Here is a 27,818-nt window from a genome sequence, read left to right on the forward strand (position 1 = left end):
GATGAGCATAAACATTTTCAAGTCACCATGATTCAGTGTAAACAGAGAAGGATCAGTTTGAGATGCTGAAAAACCGTAACTAAGCAGCCAGGTATTAAGCTGTGCAAACCAGGCTCGTGGAGCCTGTTTGAGGCCATAGATGGCTTTGTGTAGTTTGTAGACAAAATTTAGATTTTTCGAATCAATGAACCCTTAGGGTTGTTGCATGTACACTGTCTCATGTAAATTACCGTGTAAAAAAGCATTTTGAATATCTAGCTGGCGTAGAGGCTAGCCATTCGTAACAGCAAGATAGATTATCAAACGAATAGTTGTGGATTTCACAACAGGACTGAAGGTATCATGAAAATCCAGGCCAGACTGTTGATGGTAGCCTTTGGCTACCAATCGGGCTTTCCTTCTTTCGAATGAGCCATCTGAGTGATACTTAGTTTTAAACACTCATCTACACCCTAGAATATTAAAGGAGGGATCAGGGGGTACCAAACTCCATGTTTTGTTGCTGACAAGGGCATGATGCTCATGGCCATGGCTTGCCATTCCGGGAACTTGCTCGCGATCGAGAAACTTGAGGGATTGTCCGGTACATCTGCAATAGTAAGAAAACAATTTCACTGTCATGGGTAAGGGATCGTGCCATCTCGAGATATGTGAGGGCGAGAAGAGTTAGTTTTACTCCGAGTTATTACAGGAGAACGAGGGAGACGAAGATCCATTGATATAGCAGAAGGAAGAAGAGGGGGAAACGAAGGAGCAGACGAGGAGCTTTCTGAAGATGAAGAGCTCGATGGATTGGGAAGCGGCAGAGATTGATTTTGGAAATTAGGGTTAGGTGGAATAGAAGAAGTTTCAGGAACTATGGGTGAAATGGGGGCCGAACTTGGGCCTGGGCCTAAAATGGATGAGGATAGTAAAGGGAAGGCCGTATGTGTGGAGGTATTGGGTAATTTCGGTGGGCTTGAGAAATTGGACTCTTGGTGAGAGTAAGGAAAAGATGTTTCATGAAATGTAACATCTCGGGAGATATACATACGATGAGAGCTTGGGTCAAAACATTTATAACCTTTATGAGAGTTACTGTAACCCAAGAAAACACATGGTGTTGACCGAAACATTAATTTGTTTTTGTTATAGGTCCTCAAGTTGGGCCAACGTATACAACCAAAAACTTTTAAAAAAGTGTAATCAGGGTCTTTTTGATGAACCAAAAAATAAGGAGATTTATTTTGAAAAACTTTGGAAGGAAGCATGTTAATTAAATAGACTGCGGTTTCAAAGGCTTCAACCCAAAAATGTTTTGGAAGAGAGGAATGGGCAAGGAGTGCAATACCGGTTTCGACAATATGTCGATGCTTGTGTTCGACAAGTCCATTTTGTTGTTGAGCATGTGGGCATGAAAAACGATATGTAATTCCAAGTGTTTTACAAAATAATGTGAGTGGTGTAAATTCACCACCACCATCAGTTTGTAGTACAAGCAATTTTGAGTTAAAAAGACATTCAATGTAAGGTAAAAATTCCCTGAAGATTTGAATAGCATCAGATTTTAATTTGAATGGAAAAATCCATGTGAAACGGGTAAAGTGATCCACAAAGGATATATAATATTTGAACCTATTCTTTGAAATTACAGGAGATGGACCCCAAAGGTCAGCACTAACAATTTCTAAAGGCCTTTTATATTGGGCCGAGCTCAACGTATACAGAAGTCTGTGGACCTTTGCAAGAGGACAAGCTGAACATTGAAAAGGGGAATCTTCTCTGCGAGATGAGGATAAACACTTAGTGTGAAGAATTTTAGACACAAGATCAAGGGAAGCATGTCCGAGTCGTCGGTGCCACTGTGAGATGGAGGTTTTCTCTCCCAGATGGGTTGAAGCAGATGTCGTTTTTATTGAAGGAAAAGCGTAGAGACCGTTAAGCGTTGGTCCGGTGAGGAGGGATCTCCCCGTCCGAGTGTCCTTCACACAAAAATGGTTTGCATGAAATTCAAAAAAACAAAGATTATCTTTGCAGAATTGAGGTACAGAAACAAGGTTCTTGGAGATATTTGGAACATGAAGTAATTTATGTAAAAGAAAAGAGGAAGAGTTAGAGAGAAAAGTAGAGTCACCGATGTGTTCAATCGGGAGACACGATCCATCACCCACGTGAATGCCTTTAGTACCATTGTAGTGCGCACTTGACAGATTGAGGTTAGAGAGGTCATTGGTGATATGATGGGTCGCGGCAGAATTGGGATACCAGGTGGTATCCGAGTTGTAGTTTTGATGGTTGGAGGATGGAGCTTGGGTGGGAGAACTGGATGTATAGTTTGCTGAGAAGTAAGGAGGAGGTTGCATTTGATATGAGTGATTAAACCTTTGCCAACATTGAAGGGCAACATGCCCTGGTTTTTGACAAACTTGACAAGTGGGGGATCACCACCAGGTGTTTGATGAGTGTGCCCAGAGAGATTGGGTGTGTAATGACCACCACGGTTCAAGTAGTTTCCGTGACTTCTTCTACCTTGTCTACCTCTAGATCTACCTCTCTGGTATCGACCTCCAGTAGAACCATGAGAGCTAAAGTTGGCCCAGGGTTCTAGAGTTTGCTTAGAAATGTGAGCAAGTCTGCTTTCATGTATGAGAAGCATTTGATATAGTTTGTGGGAAGAGATGGGGTCAGAACAGGTGGTCATAGACGTGACAAAGGGTTCATAGAGATGACCTAACCCAGTGAGCAGGTATGTGACAAGTTCTTTGTCTGGTAAAGGCTTTCCTGTGGAGGCAAGGCTATTTGCTATGGATCTGACCTTACTGAAATACTCAGTGATAGTCTGCTCACCACGAGAAAGATTAGTTAACTGAAAGCGAAGATGAAAATCTTTCGCCTGTGAATGAGAGGCAAACATGGAGGAAATGGAATTCCAGAGAGAGTAAGATGTAGAGGCTGATAAAACATGATCTATGACCGAATCAGAAAGGGATGAGAATAGAATACTGAGAACCAGTTGATCTGTTCTCACCCAAGTTTTATAGTCTGAGCTAATTTGTGGTATTTCATTGTTAGCAGCAATAAGGAATTTTTCTGGACAAGGTAAGGTACCATCCACATAGCAGTAGAGATCTTGACCTCTAAGGTAAGCAGATATTTGTACCTTCCAAAGCAGATAATTCTCAGTAGTAAGTTTAAGGGTGACTACGTGTGAAAACGAGGAAATGATGGAAGCAGAAGGAGAGGGAAGGGAGGCCATGGATCACGAGACTGCTAGTCGAGCAACTCTAATACCATGTAAGCCTGGGAGATTTTCATGAATTCCTTCGTATATTTATTAGTGAGATATGGTGTATTTATACACATATAGAGGAGAATCAAATCTGTTACAAAAGGCAGGGATATTCCTGACAATAAACAAAACCTAACTTCTAGAGTATTTTGAACCTATTTACAGTAAGTGATTAAGGAATAAAATGTTATATGCTAATAATAATTATCGTATTTCAATCATACCAAATACATAACAAAACTAAAAAGTACAAAGCACAAACGTATTGACCCTAAACCGAAAACCTTACACTGTCTAATTTTGAAGTGTTGCATTTAGACTCTCCACTTATTCAAGAATTAATGCTTATAAAACACGGAAAGAAAGACATTTTAATATTAAATACAAGAAGATCACGAATCGAACATTTTTAAAAGACTATTTCTAAACGATCAACGTATGTGAGTGATAAAATCTACATTTTTTTTACAATATTTTAACTAAAATTAGGTACTTCATATATGCATTTCATGGTTGTGACTTAATAAAGTACCCAAAAACTATAATAACTGATCTCATACAATGACTAAGAGCTAATAGTGAAACAACTATTAGAACTAAAAATAAAGAACTATTTATGCATTATGAACAAATGAACTTAAAGCAAAATGAAATCATATGGAATAAATTAATTCACTATTAGACTAATAAACAGAGCATACATGTAATATGAGATCAACTAGGACAATTCTAGAAATCCATCTTCGTGTGAATTACAAAGCATATTTCACCTTAGTGAACAGGGGATGAGGATTATGGCATGTATTGCATTAAAGATCAAATATATGCTAATATAAATATCAAGTCCAGAAATAGTTTTTTGTAATGTTATATGTCTTTTACAGAACAAAAATAATTATAATTTAACAAGAAAGCGTAAGATATTTTTCATTTATAAGAGGTCACTCCAAAAAACTATTCAAAATGTTAAAGCTTAACAAGCTAGACTAGGAAGTGTAAAGAGAAACCAATAGAAATACTTATATAAATTGAAGCCTTAAGAGTTGCCACTGACATGTTTGAAGTGTTGACCATAATTGCAACATGAAGGGAACACTAGATAGTGAGGAGAACAAGTTTGGAAGGTCATGATAAAATTACAGTTTCATACATACATTAGAAAGAATAAGGAGTAGAGTTCATTTTTTATGCCTTCTCTAATGAAAATCACTCGCAACATCATTCTGAGTCTACATGAGTAGCTATTTGCAACTCCTCAGAAAAGGTGAAAAATATGCAACTTAATTTAAGATCAACATAAAACTCGAACAAACACAAATTGAGAAATATGAAACTACCAAGCAAAAGTTCCAAACTTTACTAGAAATTATCTCAACAGCGCATGTGAGGGTATGAGACAAATTTGGACTCCAATTAAGCTATCATCTTCTTATAACAGAACCCCTAAACCCTAGTTTTCAACCGCCCAAAATCTCAACCACAAAATCTCAACCATATGTAAAATCAAATTCCTCAATCCACCACGACAGATTTATGTTTTAAGCTTTAAATGTGACAAAATTGTAACAAAGTCACATAACCCATAAACTCAAAATTTCTAAAATTAAAATGGGGTTTAACCTTTTTGCTGCACTTGAAAAAAGGAACAACAAGAGAGAGAAGTATGGTGGGGAATGGTTGAGTAATGGTTTATGGTTGATGTCCATAGGGTTGTTTGAAAGAGGTGTACCAACCACAGCAACGCCAAAAGCAATGGGGGGAGAGAGAGAGAGAGAGAGAGAGAGAGGTGTACCATAATTGCGGATAACAACAATCGTTCGACTATTTCACCATGGGGATGTTTATTTGGGTATAGAGAATAAAATAGAAGAGGAATTAAGTTTAAAAGAACGTGATGAAGTAATCAGGTTCAATGGCCTTTCTCATAGGAAGATTGAAGATGTTGCAGTGAGTGGAGAAAGGGAAATAGAGGGAGAAAGAAGAGATAACAAATTAGGATTTCGAAACCTAATTTATAAAAAGTTAGTTGTAGCGTGAGTTTGGTCAACGCAGAAATAAAGTTGGATCACTAGCGATAGATTTTTGTTGCAACTCTAAAATTAGATGAAAATATACACTACTTACAGCTAATTTAGCTCGCTGTAGATAATTTTGTTGAGATTGGTCCGCAAAAGCTATAATTTTGCTACGACTAGGGGTAAAAAACAAAAAAATAAAGTAATCGGTGAACCGGACCAAACCGATCCAGTACTGATTTCCTTTTTTTTTTTTTAAACCGGTCAAAACCAATTAGGTTCTAATTTTTTTTTTAACACCGGACCGGATTTATTCATATATATATATATTTAATTTTTAATATTATATGAAATATTTTTATATAATTTTTTATATTTTATATATAATTTATATAATTATATGTAAAATAATTTTATATTATATGCTAAATTGCTAATTAATATAACATTAAATTTTAAAATCTTATTATTTATGTATAATAATAGTCTGATAACCTAAAATTAATATAACATTTAATATAACATAACATTAATCTTATAAATTTTAATATAACATTTGATATAACATTATAATTAAAAGTTTTAATTTATAATATAAAATTAATATAACATAAAATTTTAATCTTAAACATGAATATATGATCATATGTTATTAATATAAACTATATATATATATTAAGGATAAATAAATTTTATAGCATAATAAATTATAATATATATTCTTTTTGATAAATACATTTCTATACATTTGATCATATATACTCATATAAAAATGTATGTAACCATCATATTATTACTAACATATATGTGGCTAAGCATATTATCACTAACATACATAATCAAATATTATATCACTATATGATATTATTATATATACATACACACACTAATATTAATGTCTCGTTTGTTTTCACAACACTTCTCAACTCATCTCATCTAATCATTATAATTTTTCTAAATTTTCACACAAAATAAAATAAACAATTCAACTTTTTCAAATTCCAAAATAAAAATAATATTAAAAATATATATTCTAATATTATTTTATTCAACTTTTAATTTTAATCTCAACTCATCTTATCTCATCTAGGAAAACAAACGAGGCCTAACACTAATACTATTAGCAATCCACTATATATTAAAAAAACTATTTAAATCACTATAGTATTAATAGTTATAGTAATACTACATCACTATATATCATTATATCACTATAGTATATTTATAGTAACTATATAATCTACTAATATTATACTAAAATTGGAAGTACCGGTTTATGGGTGGTGTGGTATCGGTTCTTTAAATTTTAAAATCGGTGTATACCGATTTGGTTTCGAAATATGTCTAAACCGGACCGAACCGAACCGGTTACACCATTAGCTGTGACTCTAAATTTGCCTCTAAAAGTGATTATTTTTGGCATTTTGAGTTTGCCACAAATATTTTAGCTGCAAATATTCGTAATCGACGAATGCTCGCTCCTCTTCTGTTAACCGAAGATCATCCCAAATTTTCTCTAAATCTTGAGAATCATTCATCCCCTCCTCCATGATTAGCCACCGTAACGAGAGACTATTTCAACTCAGGGGTTGTTTGGATTGAAAAAGTCTTTCAAGTTATCTCATCTCATCTAATCTAATTTAATCATTATAACTTTTACAAACTCTCACATAAAATACAATAAACAATTCAACTTTTTCAAATATCAAAATAAAAATAATATTAAAAGAATAATACTTTAATAATATTTTATTTAATTTTCATTTTATTTCATTTCATCTTATCTTAATTCACTATCTAAACCTCACCCCTTAGTACTCCAACAAAGTAAGTTGTAATTAAAACTCAACCTTTACCTTTTCACTATAGAATGGGAGAGAGAAGACTGAAGTTACTAAGGTCTGTTTGGACATATAACTGTTCTTAAATATTTTTAGACTATTTTACTATTATTTATAGACTATTAACTACTATTTAATTACTATTCTCACTAATTTTTACAAATCATTTGAGATAGTCTTAGTATCCAAATAGAGCCTAAATTGTAATAACATGCAAGTTGATAAAGCTCAAGTAGGAGAGATAGACACATCAAAGAAGTTTTATATTACTTTTTTCTTATATATTACTGCTTAAAATAGATTTAAACCATAAGAATAAATACAATAAGATTTATTAATATTTATAGAAAAATGTTAAGTTGCTCGCTGATTTTGTTATATTGATTTGACGTCTTGTATGTTTTAATTTATTTTTTTAATGATTAAAAAAATTATTACCAGTACATATGTGTATTTTTTAAAGTATTTAAATAAATTTAAAAATATTTTTAAAAAATGCACTGTAGCACCTAGCGTTGTCCATTTTTATATTAAAAAATCTATTTATCATCTTCACATACCATACATCATATATTTTTTTTATTTTTTTCTCTTATTTAATGTGATATATGAATGATTAGTCTAAAAATTTAATAAGTTTAAAAAGAATAAAATAAAATAAAAAAATTAAAAAAGTTTTTAAATTTTTTATCAATTGAATCCTCGAGCTGAGGCAACACCTCTAGGTACCACTCGCTGTTGCCTGTTAGTCACCCGCAGGTAAACCACGCAAGCCACTACACAGTTCATCCATCCTTCTCCCCCAAGCTAATTTCGCGCTCGAAACATGCGATCCATTTGATTCGAACCGAAACCCTAATCTCCCAATCCAAGCCTTCTGGAACAAAAATTACCCGAGCTAAACCTGAAGCATCCTAATGCGCTGTGAATTTGAAAAGCCCTAAATTTTTTTGGGGATTTTCTCCGTAAATGGATGCCAAGGACATTCTGGGCTTACCCAAGAACTCAGTAACCCAAGAGAAAAAATCTAGACCCCAGAAGGACTCTCAGCGAAAACCCGATGGAATTTCACGTGAGGTATGTCTGCAAACATAGTATGATTTATATATGTGCGTATGCGTGTGTGGATTGTGATTCTTTTTGCTTAGTTTTGGTGAATTTAGCTAACAGTGTTTCGGGGTTGCAGGTGTATGCACTTACGGGTGGTTTGGCGCCTCTCATTCCGGCGATAGAAGCTTCTCAACTGAAAAAACGACCTCCATCGGACGAGAAGGTTTTTATGTTTATTGATTTCTGATATTGCTTATATAGTCTAGTTTTTTATAATTGTGCTAGATATAGTGTCCTGGAGATGATCTTGAATCAGCTTTTTTTTGCAATTTTTTTTTTCGCATACTTGGAGTTGGGTTTTATGCTTAAAGCCTCATTGTTGTGTTCGTTAATTTTTTCACACTGGATCTTAGATATGTTATGTTTGTTCTTGTTTCTGTTGAAATTCAACCAAGAGTAACCCATAAAAAATTCTGTCTGTTGGAGGGCGAGTGATAATCAGTTTAGGCAGGACGTCGTTTGGACTCGGTATTGGGTATAAAGCTTGCCTTGGAAGCAAGCTACAACTACCTTGAATCAATTAATAAATAACCATGAGCAGCTACTATACTATAAGTTTCTTCCTCTTGTCAGAATACGTAATATGCATTAGTTTCTGTGGTTTCCCTGATCAATTGGGGACAGGTACTGTAGTAGCCACAGATTTACTATGCGAGAATTTGGGTTATTGCAAATTCGATTTCCAGTTGTATAACAACTCAAGGAAAACTCAAATGACATGAGTTTATACTTGGAAAGAACTAGTCAAGGTTATAATGTGAACCTTAGAATAATTATGAAGTCTAGTTCCACCTAATAAGAGCATTCACATCAGCCTCTTCAAAATTTTGGCTAAAAATTTTAGATATAAAAAATCACTTTTCTGTTTAGTTATAATTTTTATTTTTAACTTTCATATTTTCACAAATCATCTATTTTAGTCGAATTTTGAAATATTCATCTATCCATGATGATTGTATCTAAAATTTTTTTTCTCTTCCCAAGGGTTATATATATATATATATATATATATATTTTTTTTTTTTTTATAAGTAAGAAGAAATTTTATTGATATTGAAATAGGCATAGCCCAAGTATATAGGAAGTATACATGTGATTACACATAGTTAGGAACCCAATGGTTATATTTTAAAAGCCTAATGGTAGTGTTGTTTTTTTTAAAAAAAAAAATTCTCTTCCAAATAGTAGCATTATTAAAAATTGTCCAACGTTCATAACTCCTATGGGTTTGCTCAAGTGGTAAAGACCTTGGGCTTGGGGGTATGCTCCCCCCAAGTTTAAGGTTCAAATCTCCTTTGGTGCAAACAATCTCTAAGGGCCATCGGATTAGGGAATTTTCCCATTGAATTACTCGAGGTGCACTTGCAAGAAAGTCCTTGATGTGGGTCGATGCATCCCCGGGATTAGTTGAGATGCTGTTCCTGGACATCCGGTGCCAATAAAAAAAAATTGTCTAACGTTCTTATGGAGCTGACCAGCATCTTGATCTATATGTTACGTCGGTTTCCTAGACTTCTAAGTCCCCAAATTTTTACTTATCAAAAAGCATAATTAAAAATTTGTCTTTTCGGAATGACCATATTTCAAAACATTTTTCTTTTCCCAACAGTCATATTTAAATTTTTGGGTTTTTCCAGATGGTCGTATTAAAAAAAAAAAAAAAAAAAAAGAGGAAGTGCAGGGAGAGAAATGTCAAGAAGATATTGGAATATCAATTTGGAAGAGATGATGGAAGCCAGGGTTCATTTTGCTCATGGTACTAGTAAATGGCATGTACGCTCAATCCGTTTCTTGTCGGGTTTTTCCAAACAGTCATATATTGGTATGAGTATTGCAATTCTAAGGCCTCGACACCATATAAATGCTGTTTATGTGTCATAATTTGATTTAAAAGATAAATTTTAAAGTTTCTGGCTTGAGAATAGAATAATTCATTTTGTTATAAATGAGACTACAGTAACCAGCAATCAAAACAAATCATTTTTTTTAAGTAAAAGTTAAACTTTATTAATAGGAAGAGGCATAGCCCAAGGACCGAGCCACACCAGTCCAGTTAAAGATCTCATTCCACAAGGACCGAGCCATCTCACAATGTAACAAAAGATGATCCACGGATTCTCCATTTTTCTTACACAAAATATACCAATCCATAATGATGAGACTATGTTTCCTCAAATTTTCAGTGGTGAGCAATTTCCAAGAGATGCAATCTTAGGAGGGACCTTACACTTCCAAATAGCCTTCCAAGGAAAACAATGATCATTAGAGAATCACAAGAGAACCTTGTAATAGGAGTGCACCGAGAACCTTTTACTCCCAATAGGAATCCAAATCATCCTGCGACATATCATACAAAGAGTCGAAAAAACATTCCAAGTTCCCAATCATGAGTCGCTCTAAAAAAACTGACATTCCAATGGAAAGAACCATTAGAACACACCAACAAGTCAGCCACCACAACCTCTTTATCACTAGAAATCTGGTAAAGAGAAGGAAAAACATACTTAAGTGCCCTTGCACCACACCAACCATCATGCCAAAAATAAACACCATGATCACTTCCAACTGAAAATCTGAAAATGTTAGAGAACCTCTCCCATCCGTAACAAATATATTTCCATAATCCCTCACCATATACCACCCTAACTTTATTAGAAACCCCCCTCCCCTTCCCCTCTCTCTCGCTCCCGTATTTTGAATCTATAACAACTCCCCACAAACCTTACCCTTCTCGATGATATCTCCACAACCATTTACCTAAAAGTGCTTTATTGAAGATCCTCAAGTTGCACACCCCCGAACCACTACAAGTTACTTTGGAGAACTTATTTTATCCTAACCAACAAGATGAAACTTGGCTTCCTCCCCAATACCTCCCCAAAGGAAATTACGAAAAATTTTCTCAATACGAGATGCCCCACTTGTAGGTAGCAGAAATAAAGATAGAAAGTATGTTGGGAGGTTAGATAAAAGTACTCTTGATAAGAGTTAATCTACCACTATTTGACAAATAATTTTTTTTTTTTTCCCATCTGGCCAACCTTCTATCAATCTTTTCTTACACACCTTCCAAAATAGAGTTCGTCTTGAAAGCAGCCCCCAATAGAAGGTTAAGATATTTCAAGGGTAGTGATGAGACCTTATAGCCCTAGATGTTTGCCAAGCCCTGAACATTAAACGTTGTGCCCACGGGAACCATTTCAGACTTGAAAAGATTCACCTTCAAGCCCGAAACAACTTCAAAACAAAGCAAAAGAGCTCTCAAATATTGAATATGACCACGGTCTGGCTCACATAATGGTTAAGTATCATCAACAAAGAGAAGATGAGAAATATTAACACCTCCCATGAAAAACTAGAAAGAAAACCTCCATCAATAGCTACACTCAACATATGACTGAGTGCATCCGTCACAATGACAAACAAAAAAGGGAAAAAGAGGATCCCCTTGTCTTAATCCCCTACAGTTGTTAAAAAACCCCCTTCGGTGCACCATCACCAAAACGAAAATAAACACTAGAAAATTCCTAGTTCACATGATAATATGCCTTCTCCATATTTAATTTACAAAATATCCCAGGTGTTCTGCCTTGATTCTACTATCCAAACATTCAATCGAAATTAGAACCGAATTCAAGATTTGTCTTCCCTTCACAAAAGCATAATGAGGTTTTGATATGATGCTACTCATAATGGCACCCATTTGGTTGGCAAGAACCTTAGAGAGTATCTTGTACACCCCGTTAACAAGACTAATGGGTCGTAAATCCTTCATCTCCATTGCCCCCACTTTCTATAAGGGCAATAAAAGTCACATTAAAACTTTTTTTTTTTGAATTTTCCAAAAGAATGAAATTCTTGGAAGACCTTTATAATATCCTCACCAACAACATCCCAACAATCATGGTAGAAAGCCATAGAATACCCATTCGGACCCGGAGCTTTATTCTTAACTATCCTATGAATCACTTGAAAAAACTTCATCCACCTCAAAAGGTCTCTCCAACCAAATAGAACTTGACTGATCAATAATGTCGAAGGGCAAACCATCAAGTTTGGGCCTCCAAGAAATTTTTTTTGTAAGGAGATCTTCATAAAAGTTGACAATATGACCCTTAATAGTATCATGATCCAAGCAAACCTGTCCATCAACTTGGAGCATCTCAATCGCATTATTCCTTCAGTGAGAATTAGCCACCTGATGGAAAATTTTAGTACATCTATCCCCTTCTTTCAACCAAAGGGCTTGCGATTTCTGTCTCCATGATATTTGTTCCATTAGAAGCACCTTTTCAAGCTTCGTCGTGAGATAAAGTTTCCTGCAAGATTCCTCAAAAAGTGGAGCGCTCACCTCCCTATCCTCCAAAACCTGTAAATCTTTGAAAAGGGACTGTTTTTGATAGTTAATATGTCCAAAGACATTTGCATTCCATATCTTCAAATCCCTCTTCAATGCTTTGAGTTTCTCAGCCAAAATAAAACTTGGTGAGCCCTCTAAAAGATACGAGGACCACCACAACCTCACGTTATCCCCCAAACCTTCAACTTTCAGCCACATATTTTCAAACTTGAAATATCTTTTTCCCTCATTAATGCCCGCACAATCCAGGACAATATGGAAATGGTCCGAACATACCCTAGCTAATTTCTTCTATAGCAAAGTAGAGTCATGAGCCTCCCAAGAGGGAGACACCAAAAATCTGTCCAAACGGGACTAGGCGCGATAATTGGACCAAATATGTGTACCACCAACAAGTGATAATCCACCAAATCCATATCGAAGATAAATTCAGAAAATCCATTCATTGCACGACTTTGCCGGGCTTCTTCCGATCTTTCACTAATGAACCGAGTGATGTTGAAATCACCACCAATACACCAAGGTAGTTTCCACCAAATGCCCACACCAACAAGCTCATCCCATAAATCCTTCCTTTTATTGTCCACATTTGGCACGTACCCAACAAAAGCCCAACTAAAACCATCAACCACATTCTTTTTTTTTTTATAATAAGAATACCCTCTTATCCCGGGATCATTAAAAGATTCTTAATCTGAAGATGCTTTTTGGGATCATTAAGACCCTGAATATTCCAAGAAAGTATTTTAGGCTTCATGGGAAAAAACAAGCTTTCCCTTAGATCTACCTCTACTAGTACTTCCCTGCTGGCCATCATAATTAATCAAACAAGTGAGTTGCTTAAGCTATCTATTTTTTTCTAGAAGCGGATTTAGGAGATAAAGTGTGACCCGCCTCAATAGCAATGAGTAGTGCCTTAAATTGCTCCTCAAAGCCCCCACAAGAAATCCCCACTCAAACGTAGATTTCCTTCACTTTCTAAATCACCCAATCCGAAGATAAACCACCTGTAGCAGGCAAAGGAGACAAGGTGCATAACGGAATTGGATCCACCTCATCCTCCCTAGACACCAGTTGAAGATTACAACCAACCTCCTCAGTCTTAGTCAAGGTGCATAAAGGCATTCGCTTCTCCCCATAGAACCCCAAACCACTCTCGACACAACCTCTTCCCCATGGATTAGCTGAGGTTCTCTAGAATCAACATTATTAATAGACACAACATTTAGAGGAATAGAGTGGAGAAGCTCCCTACATCCCGATATTGAAATATCCTCTAGCGGAACAACCATAGACAAAGGAACAAGACCTAAAGAGGGAAGATCAACTTAGACGCCCGTAGAATTGCGAGACACCAGAGGCACAATTGCGGTCTCTTCCACCCGCGATACATTCGGAAGCCCAGAACAAGGAGAGAGAGTCTCTCGCTACACATTAGAACCACCCTCACAGAGCAGTGATGTCACGGAGTGGGAGGCCGAGTCAGATTTCAAAATTAGTTGAAACAGAAGCATCCCGCAATATTATTGAAGATCTCGTTTGTCGGTGTTAGAATCAGCAGGATGAAGATGGGCAAGTGATCGGAACAACCCATTGACAAGGTCTTGGCTAGACCCAGAAGCGGTGGGCCATCCATCAACGAGCTAAGGCCCCTGATTGGAAGAAGAGCCCCTGTCGTGTTTAGCCCTCCACACAAACCATGATACTATCCTTGGCCTAACCCCCACAAAGTCTTTTTCTTTACCACCACCATCTGGCCCCTTAACAACTAGCCCTAAGCGGTGGCCCTGTGAAATCGATTTAGAAGAAATCGAGAAACATGGGTCAAGAAGGGTTGAGGCCAATGAAAAAGTCAGCCCAAATCCACTTTAGATAGTGAACGGTTGATCTTCTCCTTCACCTCTAGCAATTCCATTTTCATAGCCAATAAGAAGCTTTTCTCATCATGATTCTTATTTGCAACACCATTGGGAAGTGAAACACAGCCAGCCGTAGCCAAAGGATGTTCAACCTGAGTGGCTGAAGGACCGGATGCAGTACGAGACGACTCTCCGCTTCTCCCTGAATCACTGGATGACGACAATCACCTAAGAAGCCGAAATAGTCACCAGCCTAACCAATGCCGCCTTGTACAGCGGCGCCTAACCGAAGGAAGAGCCCGACGATGTCCTTCGGCCATGGGTTTGCACTCCTCTCCTATCGGTTGACCCTCCTATAGAAGATACTACTCCTATGTTTCCATCTACCAAAATAGGGGATGGTTGCTGGCAGAAATCCCTTAACGTACGTGCAATGCAAACCCACCCTCTACCTTAATTTCCTTCGGGTAGAACCATAAAACTATGTCTACCACCTCTTCCATACACCTCGAGTGACAAGAAATGACCAAAAGAATTCTCCTGATGCTGAGCTAAGAATATACGATTTCCTTCTTGAATGGTTTTGAGAAATTCCTTATGGTCTCCCATCAAAATGCAGGCCTCCACCATGTTGACCAACCAAGCCTCAACTCCATTTCTAAAAGATATGGCCTTTGTCAATCGCTTGCCCTTCTCGGTAATTCTGAAAACCCCTTGTCCTCAACGGAAAATACAAACAACTTTGCATCCACCCCTAAACTCCACATCTTAACCACACGCTAGTTGAAGAACAACAAAGATAATAGGAAGAAGGACAAAAACAAACTAGATGAAAAGAAAAAGGGAATGAATAATATTATTTGAATAGCAAAACGAAAGAAGAGATTACTTCCGGCGAGAGGTGCCGGAAATAGGATGAAGTGTCATGAGAGAGGGAAAGAGAACCATCTAAGCTCATCCAATGAGTGTTCCTAGTCTTCAAAGCTCCTACCATTTCTTTCAAGCCAAATACACCACGAACCTAGAGGAATCATTTTCTATACGGCTGCAATTTTGGGGTTACCTTGAAAACCTCTCCAACAAGCCAGAAGATCCACCACCCTTCTAAGCATCACCCATTCAATTCCAATCTTATTAGAAATCTCATCCCATAAAATCCTTCCCACCTCATAGGTTTGTCAAATGTTAGTTAAATCTAACCTTTGAGAGCTAGATGCGAGTGCCCTAAGGAACCAATGGGACTTGGTACTCAGCATACCTTTTCATACCCATTCTCTTCTATCATTCTTTTCCTACCCATTGAAGGATTTAGCAGGGTGCTACAATCTCTCCCACTCAAACTTTTTAGATGCCCTTGCCAAGTTCCATCTTACATTAAGTGCCCCAACTCCATATGGTGTTATCACATCAGCTCTCATGCCATTTTAATGACCCAAGGAAAACCTAAGCCACATTTGGGTAATACTTCAAAAAGGGTTGTCAAGGTTACAATTCGAGCTCTTTGGAATTATGATAAACCCAGTTTCACTCGATAAGGAATCAATATGAGACTTGGCACTCAATGCACCTTTATCATACATTCCCCTCTATCATTCTTGTCCCACCCAATGTGGATTTATTGGAGTGTTACAAGTTGTTAGCTGTAACTTGGGATTGACTAAGCTTTTTCCTACCCATGTCATTCAATTTGCAAGCATAACTTGAAGGTTGATGCTGTATAGTCTTTTGAATTGGGAAATATGAGGAATTTCAAAAGTTGACTACCGGTTCTATGCTATTATTTAAGTGAAGATAGATAAGATAGATGTACAAGAATATTTCTTGATTGTGATGGCTTTGCATCTTTCCCACTCATTTGCCTATAGGTTAAATGATAATATTATATTTGATGTTATAATATGTGCGTTTCTATGTTGTTTCTGTTTCTTCTTCTTCTTCCTCCTATGTATATACACACATACATATATAATGTTCAGTTAATATTTTAGAATATAGTTTCTAACAAATTTGAGATTCTTCCTCCAGATCACTTGGCAGTGGCTTCCTTTTACAAATTCTGCTCGGAAAGATAATTTGCATCTTTATCACTGGGTAGGTTTTCATATGTCAGCATAATTTTTTCTTCACTGAACATTACTGCACAGTTAGTATTAAAGTTCTTTTGCATTGCAGGTCAGAATTGTAAATGGTGTTCCACCAACTGGTGACTATTCCTTTGCCAAGTACAACAAGGTATACTCTCCAATCCTTTCATTTTTTTTTTTGGTTCACTTCTAAACATGTGCCATTAAGACCTCTCTTTCGTATGATTGAATTTGTTGACTTATGTGACGTGGTGCAGTCTGTTGACATTGTCAAATACACAGATGAGGAGTATGAGAAGTACTTGACTGATCCTGTATGTATCCATTTAAGATTACATTTGTTTAATGTTTTTACTCTACACCAAAAAAGATACCTATAAAAAAGAAAAAAAAAAGTTATGCCACCAATGTACAAAAGATACCTATAAAAACAATTATGCCGAAAAAGTGGATATCAATGGAAAAAATAATATTCTAGTTTTCGTTGTCGGTGCCATGCTGTTGCTTTTAGATCTTATAAAAGTGTTACATGTCATTCATACTCACAGCAGTTTTAATTGCAGCGTTAAAATTCTGGACCTGTCAGATATAATCTATGAAAGATTAGAATATACATATTTTGTCACTTATAAAAAAAATGTATATATATACATATTTTGTGATTTGCATCGTAGATTTGGATTTAGTGATTCCAGCAATACGTCATTTTTCAATATTTTAGCTCAAATTCTCACCCCGTGTGACTTCTATTGTGCTTATTTATTTGTGTCTAGGTATCGGAGGATATGATACTGTATTGGCGTTTGTATTTCTAGTCAATGTGTTTCTATTTTGTGGCAAAATGTTCTGGATCTAGTACCTAAATTCTTCACTCTCATATTTTCATTGGTAGATGTGGACCAAGGAGGAGACAGATCAGTTGTTTGAACTGTGCCAAAGTTTTGATCTCCGCTTTATTGTGATAGCTGACAGGTTCCCATCATCTCGGACTGTGGAGGAATTGAAGGATCGTTATTACAGTGGTATTGATTGCACTCTGTTTGTTTCACTTTGATGCCGTTGTTGACTTTATAGTTCAGATTTATGCTTGTGTCGTTTTGCATACAACTTCTGGGAGAAATTATCATATATATTCTTTCAGAATATCTTGACTGTTTTTCTTGATAATTATGGCATTTGCTGCGCACAGTGGCTCGAGCTATGCTGATTGCTAGAGCTCCATCTCCTGGAGACATCTCTGGCCACCCTCTTGTTAAGGTGTGATAGCTTTATTAATGCAATATATACATGAAAATCTATCTAGGGTTTCTAAGTTATTCTAATATTATCATTTACTTTAGTTGACTGTATGTTGTTGCTTAAATTTGAGGTCTGCTATATCACAGCATTGTTCTATTTTAGTATCTGGTTCCTCTTTGATATAGGAGCCTTACAATGTTTCACAAGAGACAGAACGAAAGCGAGCATTATCTATGGTCCTCTCTCAAACAAAACAGCAAGAGCGAAAAGATGCTGAGGTTTTAACTGTTATATACTTTCTAAAATCTCTTATACATTTCTGAGATCGTGTTATTGAATAACTTGTTTGTTGGTTATCCAATGTCCCTTTCTGTAGGTTCTTGCTGAAGCAAAAAGAATAACTGAGTCACGGATGGTTGCAAGGGTAAGGTGTTAAGATAGATATTCTAGAATGTCTCTCTTTATAACTGGTGACTTCCACAGTTATGGATGAAAGAGGAGATACACTTACCTGGATTATTACATTTATAAGTAGCTAACTCTCAAGTTTAATTCTCATATTTTTTAACTTGCCATTAACCCTGATGGTTGCACTTTGTTTCTCAGAAGTGGTCTGTGTGTTACATTGAAAGCCAGTTGCTTGAAGTTCCACCATATTGGGTGAGAAATAGGCAGCTTTATGCTACTAAGATGCTAAAGAAGCTGGCTTCTTAGTTGTACCTTAAATGCCTCCTTACAGTCTATATAAGCTTTACACTTCTCAGATGCTAAAGAAGCTGGCTTCACAACTGTACCTTAACTACTCTCAGTCTATATGCTTTTCTTCTAGACTTTAGAGCCTGCCTACCAAAATGTTTCAATTGTGCCGCTTATGTTTATTTTCTTCTAATCACCTGTGGGTAGCCCAAGTGGTAAGGGCGAACTTGTGTGCATGTGCCCCATGTCACAGGTTCGATTCCCCTTGGGATCAAACTGCGATTCAAGTGGGAGGCCATGGCGGTGGGTTGCTATGCTAGTCTCCCCGGGGGTTTAGGTTCCATGGGTGGGTCCTAAGGGCTTTGCCGTGGGGTGGCTCCCCCGTCATTAAAAAAAAAGTGTATTTTCTTCTATCAGGAACTATATTACATGAATTGAAACTAGTTAATTGATTACTGCTGAGATTGAAATATGGGAGAGAATTTTCTAGTGAATAGTTACTAAGTGTTTATAACATAGAGGTAAACTTTTATCCATGTATAACTATATTTCATAAGCTTCCTTGCGTTACCTTTTAATCAGATTCTACATGTTCCCTCCTTGATGGAACCATCACTTAACACTTCTGCTGGTGACCATGAATGGAATGTAGCATCCAATTGCTTAATCATCTTTGTTGTTGTAGTTAGTAAATGTTGTGAATGGTTGTTAACGTGTCTTTTGTTAGAGGGTTATAGCTATCATGCTGCAAGAGCTTAATTTATATGTAATACTGTAAATGAAGGTCTGTCTGTTTGTATTGGTATGTGTCCTTGTGCGTGCTTGTGCGCTTGAATGTGTTCTACAGGTCAGTTTATTTATTTGGTTTTCCATTGTTCAGGGAGCTGAAGAATCTGAACTGCCTGTCCCATCAAATGCTGGTCCAGAAAGTGCTGAGAGGGCTGCTGCTATTCCAGCTGATACTGTATCACCTTCGTCCAATGTTCAACAACATCCCTCTGCAGCAGTTGCACCTTCAACTATAACAGTGGACAATGCCTCTATTCTAGCTTCTCTTCGCATGGTATAATTAGTAGTCCATTCATCAGTTATGCACTCACATTCTCCCTGTGTCTCTCGGTGTGTGTTGGCTTGTATGCACACAATAATGTCAATGTAGGTTGGCTTTTAGTTTTTATGGGCCGGTGAGCTTGCAATTCAACTTTTATTTTTTATGATATTATGTAAATAACTGTTTGTACCTTGCTTCTCTTTCTTTTTTAATTTTTATAGAAGTAAATTTTGAGCTGGATGTCACCTCACCTTAAAATGCTGTTTACAGAAGTTTTTCCATCTTGAGTCTGTTGCCAAATATATCAGCGCTTGAAAATTTTGTCAACTGACATAGAAAATTTTCAGCTTCGGGTCTATCTGAGAACATATGCACTTGATCAAATGGTGCAAGCTGCAAGCTCATCTGCTGGACTTAGGACTATAAAGCGGGTCGAGCAAACTTTACAAGAACTTGGGGTTTGTTTCTGCTCCCTAAATTATTGGTGCTGTATGTATACTCATTTCCTTGTCATATCATATATCGGTGGATTGTTAATATCTTTGCCAGGTCAATCTAAAACCAAGAGTTCCAACCAAAGCTGTTTGTGCAGAGCATCTTGAATTAAGAAGAGAAATATTGACACTACTGAATCTTCAGAAGCAGGTACTGCACTGGTTCAATTCTTTCACTTTTTTTTACTTAAACATTTTCTTAATGCCCTGGACAAGTGTCCTCCTCAATTTCTAAATCTAGTTATTTCTCTGATTTGAATTTCTTAATGACCCCGCACAAGTGTCCTCCACATTTTCTAATCCTCTATCAAGTTCAGGTGCCCTCTTATTTTTCTTGTCGTGAAGACTAATAGCAATTGGGGCACCTTGCTGATATGTGTGTGTGTGTGTGTGTGTGTGTGTATATATATATATATATATATATATATTTTATATATATAAATATTTGATTGGGCTGATGTCTAAAGCAAGTTCATGATCATCTCCATTTACTTTTAGTGGTTGGGTTGTTAAAGTTCTACAATTGCTAGCTGCTACCAGATATTTCATAGCTTGGACATATCGATTCATCATTCAGAAATTGATTGCTGATGTAAGGATCCGACTTAAAAACTACTATTGGAAACTGAGTCATCTTATTTTGGTTGGCAATGCCTACCAACCAACTGGTTTCTTCAGGGGGGAAGTTGGTAATAACTCTGGTTATTTTTTCATGATTTTGTTGGTCATATTTAGGGGTGAAGAAGTTTTGGTCTGGACCGGAAAAGCCGACCAGACTGACTGGTCCGGACCGAAACTGTGAGTGATCAGTTTCGGTCCCTCAGATGGTGGACTGAATGGGTTTCGGTCCAGTCCCGACCCCGGGGTTTATGATTTTTGGACCGGACCGGACTGAAACCGACCTAATTAGTATATATATTTTAAAAATATTTTTATATATATTATATTATTTTATATAGTAATTGTATAAGTTAATTATGTAATTTTCATGTAATCTATTATCATTGACCATATAAAATGTTAAATAATATATGCTATCAATTAATAATGTATCATAAATCATATGATAATGTATGTAGATACATAATACATTCATACATACTTTATTATTTACACTTCATTAAAGTAATTAAGTAGTTTTTTGTAAATACCTAAGTTGCAAGCAAGCATGAATAATCTATGTACAATGAAATTATTTGATATTCATTAATCATATATAAAATGTATGACATTATTAATAATTATGCATACTAAAGAGTAAAGTCTAAGCTAGTAAGTAGTAACTATCAACATCATAAATATAATTATAGTTAAATATTTTTTTTAATGAGTTAGTTACATAATCTACATTAATAATTCACTTAATTTTAATTTTAGTCATTTAAATAATTTTTTTATTAATTTCTTTGCAAAAAAAAAAAAACAAAAAGATGAAACAAAATAAATGGCCGGACCTAAAGGACCGGTCCACTAGGGGTGATCGGTCCGGTCCAGTCCTGGAAAATGATGGGTCCATCCCCCCAGACCGGACCAGACCGATTTACACCCCTAGTCATATTCTTATGGTATCGATGGTTCAATCTCCAGTTTCAAAAACATTCACGGATAGATCTACTTTTCCAGCTGCTGCTCTATCATTCCATTTATCTGGGGTTAATCCCATACGACCAATTAATCTTTGAAACTAATTTCCCACCCCACTCGAAATAAAACTAGGAGAGCACATATTCTAATACTAATAGTTGACTTATGGTCAGAATTTAAAACTACTCTGGTAGGGCATGAGTTATATTTTGTAATTTACTCTATCAGCCTAGTATAGACGTTGCAATTTTTTATGGTAATATATGTACGACAGTACAAAAGTGTTAACTTTTCGTCAATTATACAATTCCTTGGACACAATCATGAATGTTTGATATTCAGTTGCAATATAAGGAGGCAGAAGGTTCATCTTATCGTGATGGTTCTTATGCCGATACACCGGGCACACCTAAGGTAGTAATCTATTTTTTTGTTCCTTGTTTTGGTTTGTTTCCATATTGAGTTTGTGATTCCGGAACTCTTAACAGCATTTAAGCCATGGTGGGGATCAGGATCGGACATTTGTTCCAGACATGAGCTTTGCAGGTAATATTGGACATTTCCATCTAGTTTTGAATTATGTATAAATGCTTGATGGCATGGTTTTTTGCCTTACATATTGCGGTGAGTGTTGTGGTGATGATTCATTCTGTTTTCAATTGGGACTTCAGGGGAAAGGATGGGCAAAAGGGACCAGAAACGCAAGGTACACAGTTGTCTACTTAATTTTCGTCTAACATTTATTTTTGCCCCCAACTCTTGCTGAATTCTTTCTTTGTAATTGTACCTTCAAGGCGCCTGGAAGGCTATCAGAAGCTCCATTGCCAGCTCACAAAAGGCCTAGGAAATCAAAGGCAGCAGATCTATAAGCAACAAAGCAAATGAACTTTCCATGAAGTGGAATGCAGAATACATGTGAACGGTTTAGTGTAGAATGCAGAATTATGGCAGAAGGTAGTTTTGGTTGCAGAATCCTTCCAATGGGGAGCATAGGAGTTCTTTTGTTGGAAGCACCAACTCATGTTCCTTACAGGGAAGTTTAGCTTGTGCATCATCATGATTTGGTTTAATTTAAGTCGTAATGAGCTTAGCGACGAGGAGAATTCAGAGATCTTTTAAGAATGACAATTGTTTTGTACATAAAAACTAGTGTTTATCCCATGTGATGATGTAACAATGTTGCCGTTTCTGACCAATTTAAATTGATCCACAGAGATATTTCAGCTTTTTAGTTTCTTGTTTTCCTCTTGGAAATGGAATTTCTCTTACCCTTTTGTCTGTCAGAATGTTTGAGGGGTGGAGCCGTTCTCTCTCACTCAGCCCCGCCCCTCACTGAAACATGTATGTATTATTTTCACCTTAGAATACAATACTGAAATAATATGACCAAAGTAAAGTACCCCGGATGATCCCTCCTTTGTTATATGGTACATTCATCAAGGTTGAGCCAGCCCATTAACAATAACTAGGACCAAACCAGCCTGTGATCGATTTATTCATGTTAACCATGAAATGTATCAAACCCACACGGTTATAAGAAAACTGCAGCTGGTTTTTGTTTTTTTAAATTTTTATCTTGAACTATCAAGACTGACAATTGGTATCTTAAATATCAAAGAAAATTCTGAACCCTTATTCAAGAACTTGAGCACTGAAGTTGATGAAAAACGGAAACATATAGTATAATCGTAACAGTGAAATCTTAAACAGGTTATAAATTGTCAATATATTGTAGTTTAGAATATCAATGGCCAAGGTTAATAAGTTGGGAGGTGTATTATAAAGTGTTAAGCAGGATACAAAAATGTATTCCTTTTAATACCAAAACACAATGTTTGTTTGATAATGGTCAGATTCTTGTGGTGATCGGAGGACCACGGTAGTAGTTAGTGCTCTTGGTCTTGGATGGACAACGTGACGCAAGACCATTTTGTCATTTTCTTCCACCTCACCAATTCGAAAGAAGCACAGTTTTCAAAATATCTGATGCACTCTGTGGCCTTGAAATGATGTATTTTCTCCACTGTACCAGAGAACTGATCTTAATGCTGCCTTCAACTTGCTAACAGAACTGAAATTATAGCCTCCCAGGTGGTGTGTGAGTGCCAATGTCCCACAGTGAGAATGCAAGCCTGTGCTGCTTTGGGCTCCTCTTGCTTTCTTCACAATTCCCCTCACCATGCAAAGCCCAGGAATTTTGTGCTCAAACCGCATTGCAGCCTGAGAAAGCAGGAAAGAAGAAACCTTGAAACCAGTTGGCCTACCATTTCACTCTCACTTTTTGGTTCAGGTTTCTTTCTGGGTCCCCTTATTGATGGACTTCATTCTAGGGTGAATCTTGTAGTATATGAAAGTGGCTCTATCAATATTGGTCCTCTCCACACAAACATCTGGGTAAAATTAAACTGAGCTTCTGAGCTCCATTTTAAATCTTCTTGCTGTTGCAAGGGTTTCTTTTCTTTTGATTTGGTTGAGAAGCCCAATTCTAAGCCAGGCTATTGATAGTTTCTTTGTCCCATAATTTCTTGATGTTGTTAGGTTCCATCCTTGCTTGGATTGTTTTACTGCACTGTTGGGTTGCTTCAACTCTTCTTGGATGAAAGGGTCTCGTCAAAGATCTCAGAGGGAAGCCTGGCTAAGTCAGCTGTTTCACTGTTGTGAGTACTCTTTCATCTCGAAGTTCTAATCATTTCCCAACTCTATCTACTATAAAAGAAGTCCTGTTACTTACAAATCAATGTATGAACACATCATTTATTGTGATACTCAGAACAGTTTGAATAGCAAATATTTTTTATGGTGATTGATATGCTAAGTTTTCACATAAGTGAAATGTTTTAGTTTGTTAATAACTAAGCTTATAGATAGATTTAAAAAAAAAAAAAAACACAGACAATATTGAATATTCATGATCACGGATAACTTTCTATATAGGAGGAGCGAGAAACCCCGATAAGACTCATAAAAGTGCATTGCAAAGTTTGTGGATATTTAAATGGTTAAGACAAAAACGAATACTCATGATCATGGATAACTGCATGCCTATTTTCCACTTTGTGAACAAGCATGTATTGCCTGATATTAGCTACCGATGTCCTTGTTTAATTCAGAGCACTGGTACTATTTATCGAATTGAGTGCTGAACTCTATAAAGCTGGAGTAGCAGACAACATCGAGGCGTACATATTATTTGCAGCAGCAGAGTTGATCTGGTTTTCCCTGGACAGGACATGGCTTGGGTTCACTCTAGCATGCATTCTTGGCATTTGCTGCCCTCTGGCTGAGATTCCCTTAATGAAGTAAGTCTCTCTTCTTTCTCATAGATTTGTCATCAATCATTAACCGGAAAATCTATCTTTGTTGATGGATCTGTCTGGTGTTCATATTCAGGTTCTTTCACCTTTGGTATTATCCACAAGCAAACATAGAAATCTTTGGCCAGGTATTGACATTAATAGAACCACCGAGATTTCCATAAAATCTTCTTTCTTCTGAGAGATTTGAGGTTTCTGTTATGTGCAGGGTCTAGTCAGCTGGACAGTAACTTGCTATTTTGTTTACACACCATTTCTGATCAATTTATCACGGTTGCTGAAATCTAGGATTGCTGCTGATACAGACAATAAGTCTGCCTAGACAACTATGTTTGGACAGGCATTGTGCCAAAGTTTAAGAAAAGGCAACAAAGTCAAACTGAATAGAGTTTAATGTAGAAGTTCGTTTAGATATCCAGGCTGGCTTCCCCCACTTCCATTGCTTTAAATTTCCACTCCTCTTCCTCCTCTGAACTTGGTTCCATTGCTCACTCACCTTTCCCTGAACACTCGTAGAGTTATCAATAAATGCTGAACAATCTTTTTTAAGTGTTGGACTGTAAATATAGTGTAAGATACATATTCCAATATAAGACACAAACATTCATTCCCTTGCATGTATTGGTTTGCTCATATATAATACAATTCTTGGACAAGTTGGCTTCAGCGGTTGCAGATTCACCATGTCTAACAAAATGCAGAACATATAACTGATTAGCTATGCTTATGAACATGGATACTGTTTTCTAGTTATATTTGTGTTTGATCTTCTAGATAGCTGTTGCTTTATAAGGATTTAGTACATGTTTGTTCAGCCATTGTAAGAGGTATTCATCCGTCAAAAGTGATAGTCATCAACAAAATTGGCTATCTTTCTCTTATTTGTATATATTGTTAATGCCAAAAATCGCACAAGAAGCCGGAAATAAGACAAAGAATCATTCTCAGCCCACGGTGACGATTCGGGCCTCGATCAGTGTGGATTGGAGCCATCGGTGACAGTCCGGAGCGATTGTACGATGCTTGTACGTATATCCATAAGTAGTGAATAGAAAATAAATACAGGGAATATAAATAGAGATGAAGACACAAATTTATGTGATTCGGCACTGAGCCTACATACACGAGTCGTTTGGAGAACAAATCCACTATAATGAGTATTTTACAGTCTCTCATTTTTCACTATACAAGGGAGGTCGGAGACTCATTTTCTGGAGAAGGTCCTCTCGCAGGAGCTCTAGTTATGAGGCCGAAGAAGCTGAAGGACCCTCTTTCTCATTCATTGTGATCCTTTTTTATCCTTGCCTTGGGAGTGGTGAGGAATGACAGCTTTAACCCACTTGTGTGTCTAACTTGTTTTCCCTCCTTTCTCCTTTTTCTCTCTTTCCATCTAACACCTGCCTTCCCTTCTTGTATGGTCCCCATGCGTACATTCCTTTCCCTTTCTTATCATCTTCCCATCTGACATTTACTTTTCCTTGTACGCATGGGGACCAAACAAGAGGAGAAGGCAGGTATCAGGGGGAAAGAGAGAAAAATGAGAAAATGGGGAAAGCAAGTCAGACACGTAAGTGGGATAAAACTGTCATTTCTCACCACTCCAAAAGCCAGGATAAAAAGGAATTAGAACGGATGATAAATGGTCATTCAGCTTCTTCAACCTCACGATGAGAGCTCCTGAGAGAAGACCTTCTCCAGAAAATAGGTCTCTAACCTCCATTGTATAGCGAGAAATGAGAGAATATAAAATATTCATATTATACTGGATTTGCCCTCCAAACGACCCGTGGATGTAGGCTCAGTGTCAAACCACTTAAATCTGTATGTCTTCATCTCTATTTATATTCTCTGTATTTATTTTTTATTCACTATTATGGATGTACCTACGAGCACAGACTAAGAGTTGCTCAACCATGAAGTGAGTTACCTGACCCAGTACACATTGCATGTCCCATGTAACATTCCAAGTCCTCCATCACGACGAACATAGTGTTCTATTCGCTCGCAATACACACCCTGAGAGAAAATGAGCAGAAAATTGTCCAGAAATAGTTAAATCCACATCGATTCGAAGATGCTTAAAGATGACAACTTCGCCAACGGTAAACAATCTCAATTAAAAAAAGAAAAAGAAAACTAGTAACCAGCAATGGACAAACTCAGTCAAACCAAAATTGAAAACAACAGCTTCATTGCTTTGGTATTATCTCTCTCAAACTTGCCATTTAAATTTCATTTTTACTAATAAATTTGGTGTTTGGAGACTTTTCCTACAAGAACTTCTCGAGGTTCCACTGGAATCCCAGTGTCAGCACATCCCGAGAGCAAACTTTGCTTAAATCACCAGGAGGACGCTGGATGCCGGCTACTAAGCCTCACACTTCCACCGCTCGAACATCTTAATTTGTCTTCATCATAATAGACTACTCAGTATTGGGCACCCTGATCTTCATAATTTCCAAAACATGGCTGCCTGCAAGCCTTGATAGCACACCTCAAACTCTCGCCATTCTCAAGAGAAACGATTCATGTTTGCAAATTTCACACTTATGATTTAGATTATCTGCGCTAACTGGTTTGGCTTTTATGAAGACACTTGATTACCAAAAGTCAACAGGCAAGATAAGTCACTCGACTATCCGACCTCCCTCATGAAGAGTCAATAGACGGGACAATTAATTAGACTGCCTGATATCACTCACACCTCGCCGAGAGTCAACAAGAGTGACAAGTCACTTGACTACTTGACCTCTCTCATGATGTGTTAATAGGCGGAACAAGTCATCAAATTGCTCGACCTCACTCATACCTCACCGAGAGTCAATAGGCGGGACACTCGACTGCCCGACCTCTCTCGTGAAGAGTCAACAGGCGGTACAGGTCATTAGACTGTCCGTTCTCAC

At 36.8% G+C, this 27,818-nt stretch overlaps 2 protein-coding genes across 4 annotated transcripts; both read left to right on the forward strand.

The window, feature by feature from the left end:
- The first annotated feature begins 7,836 nt into the window (after positions 1–7,836).
- Positions 7,837–22,832, forward strand: LOC121263368 (SWR1-complex protein 4). 2 transcript variants are annotated; one of them, XM_041166217.1, is made up of 16 exons: positions 7,838–8,201; positions 8,311–8,397; positions 16,479–16,544; positions 16,626–16,685; positions 16,795–16,851; positions 17,430–17,559; positions 17,727–17,794; positions 17,962–18,054; positions 18,153–18,200; positions 19,353–19,535; positions 19,871–19,981; positions 20,073–20,168; positions 21,944–22,015; positions 22,090–22,147; positions 22,273–22,307; positions 22,396–22,832. In XM_041166217.1, exons 1-16 carry the CDS (start codon positions 8,094–8,096, stop codon positions 22,468–22,470), a joined length of 1,347 nt encoding a protein of 448 aa, XP_041022151.1. In that variant the 5' UTR covers positions 7,838–8,093; the 3' UTR covers positions 22,471–22,832. The 2 variants fall into 2 exon arrangements, with proteins under 2 accessions (XP_041022152.1, XP_041022151.1); XM_041166218.1 differs by lacking the exon at positions 16,795–16,851 and having other exon boundaries at positions 7,837–8,201.
- Positions 22,833–23,587: 755 nt separating this feature from the next.
- On the forward strand, positions 23,588–25,581 carry LOC121263369. Of its 2 annotated transcripts, none has more exons than XM_041166219.1 (5): positions 23,588–23,995; positions 24,140–24,258; positions 24,712–24,900; positions 24,992–25,043; positions 25,124–25,581. In XM_041166219.1, the coding sequence occupies exons 1-5, from the start codon at positions 23,726–23,728 to the stop codon at positions 25,235–25,237; spliced, it is 744 nt and encodes a 247-aa protein (XP_041022153.1). In that variant the 5' UTR covers positions 23,588–23,725; the 3' UTR covers positions 25,238–25,581. The 2 variants fall into 2 exon arrangements, with proteins under 2 accessions (XP_041022153.1, XP_041022154.1); XM_041166220.1 differs by having other exon boundaries at positions 23,592–23,995; positions 24,712–24,901; positions 24,996–25,043.
- Positions 25,582–27,818: the final 2,237 nt, after the last annotated feature.

This window comes from Juglans microcarpa x Juglans regia, chromosome 4S (genome assembly GCF_004785595.1).
Source record: "Juglans microcarpa x Juglans regia isolate MS1-56 chromosome 4S, Jm3101_v1.0, whole genome shotgun sequence".
NCBI classification, from domain to species: domain Eukaryota; kingdom Viridiplantae; phylum Streptophyta; class Magnoliopsida; order Fagales; family Juglandaceae; genus Juglans; species Juglans microcarpa x Juglans regia.

What these genes read in the sequence shown, in the direction of transcription:
- LOC121263369 (XM_041166219.1), top strand. Translation starts at nt 23,726, where the DNA reads ATGCAAGCCTGTGCTGCTTTGGGCTCCTCTTGCTTTCTTCACAATTCC. An exon ending in CTCTCCACACAAACATCTGG is followed by an intron (nt 23,996 to 24,139) that starts GTAAAATTAAAC and finishes TGATGTTGTTAG; the next exon opens with GTTCCATCCTTGCTTGGATT. An exon ending in ACATAGAAATCTTTGGCCAG is followed by an intron (nt 25,044 to 25,123) that starts GTATTGACATTA and finishes TGTTATGTGCAG; the next exon opens with GGTCTAGTCAGCTGGACAGT.
- LOC121263368 (XM_041166217.1), top strand. Translation starts at nt 8,094, where the DNA reads ATGGATGCCAAGGACATTCTGGGCTTACCCAAGAACTCAGTAACCCAA. An exon ending in CCGATGGAATTTCACGTGAG is followed by an intron (nt 8,202 to 8,310) that starts GTATGTCTGCAA and finishes TCGGGGTTGCAG; the next exon opens with GTGTATGCACTTACGGGTGG. An exon ending in GAAGGATCGTTATTACAGTG is followed by an intron (nt 17,560 to 17,726) that starts GTATTGATTGCA and finishes TGCTGCGCACAG; the next exon opens with TGGCTCGAGCTATGCTGATT.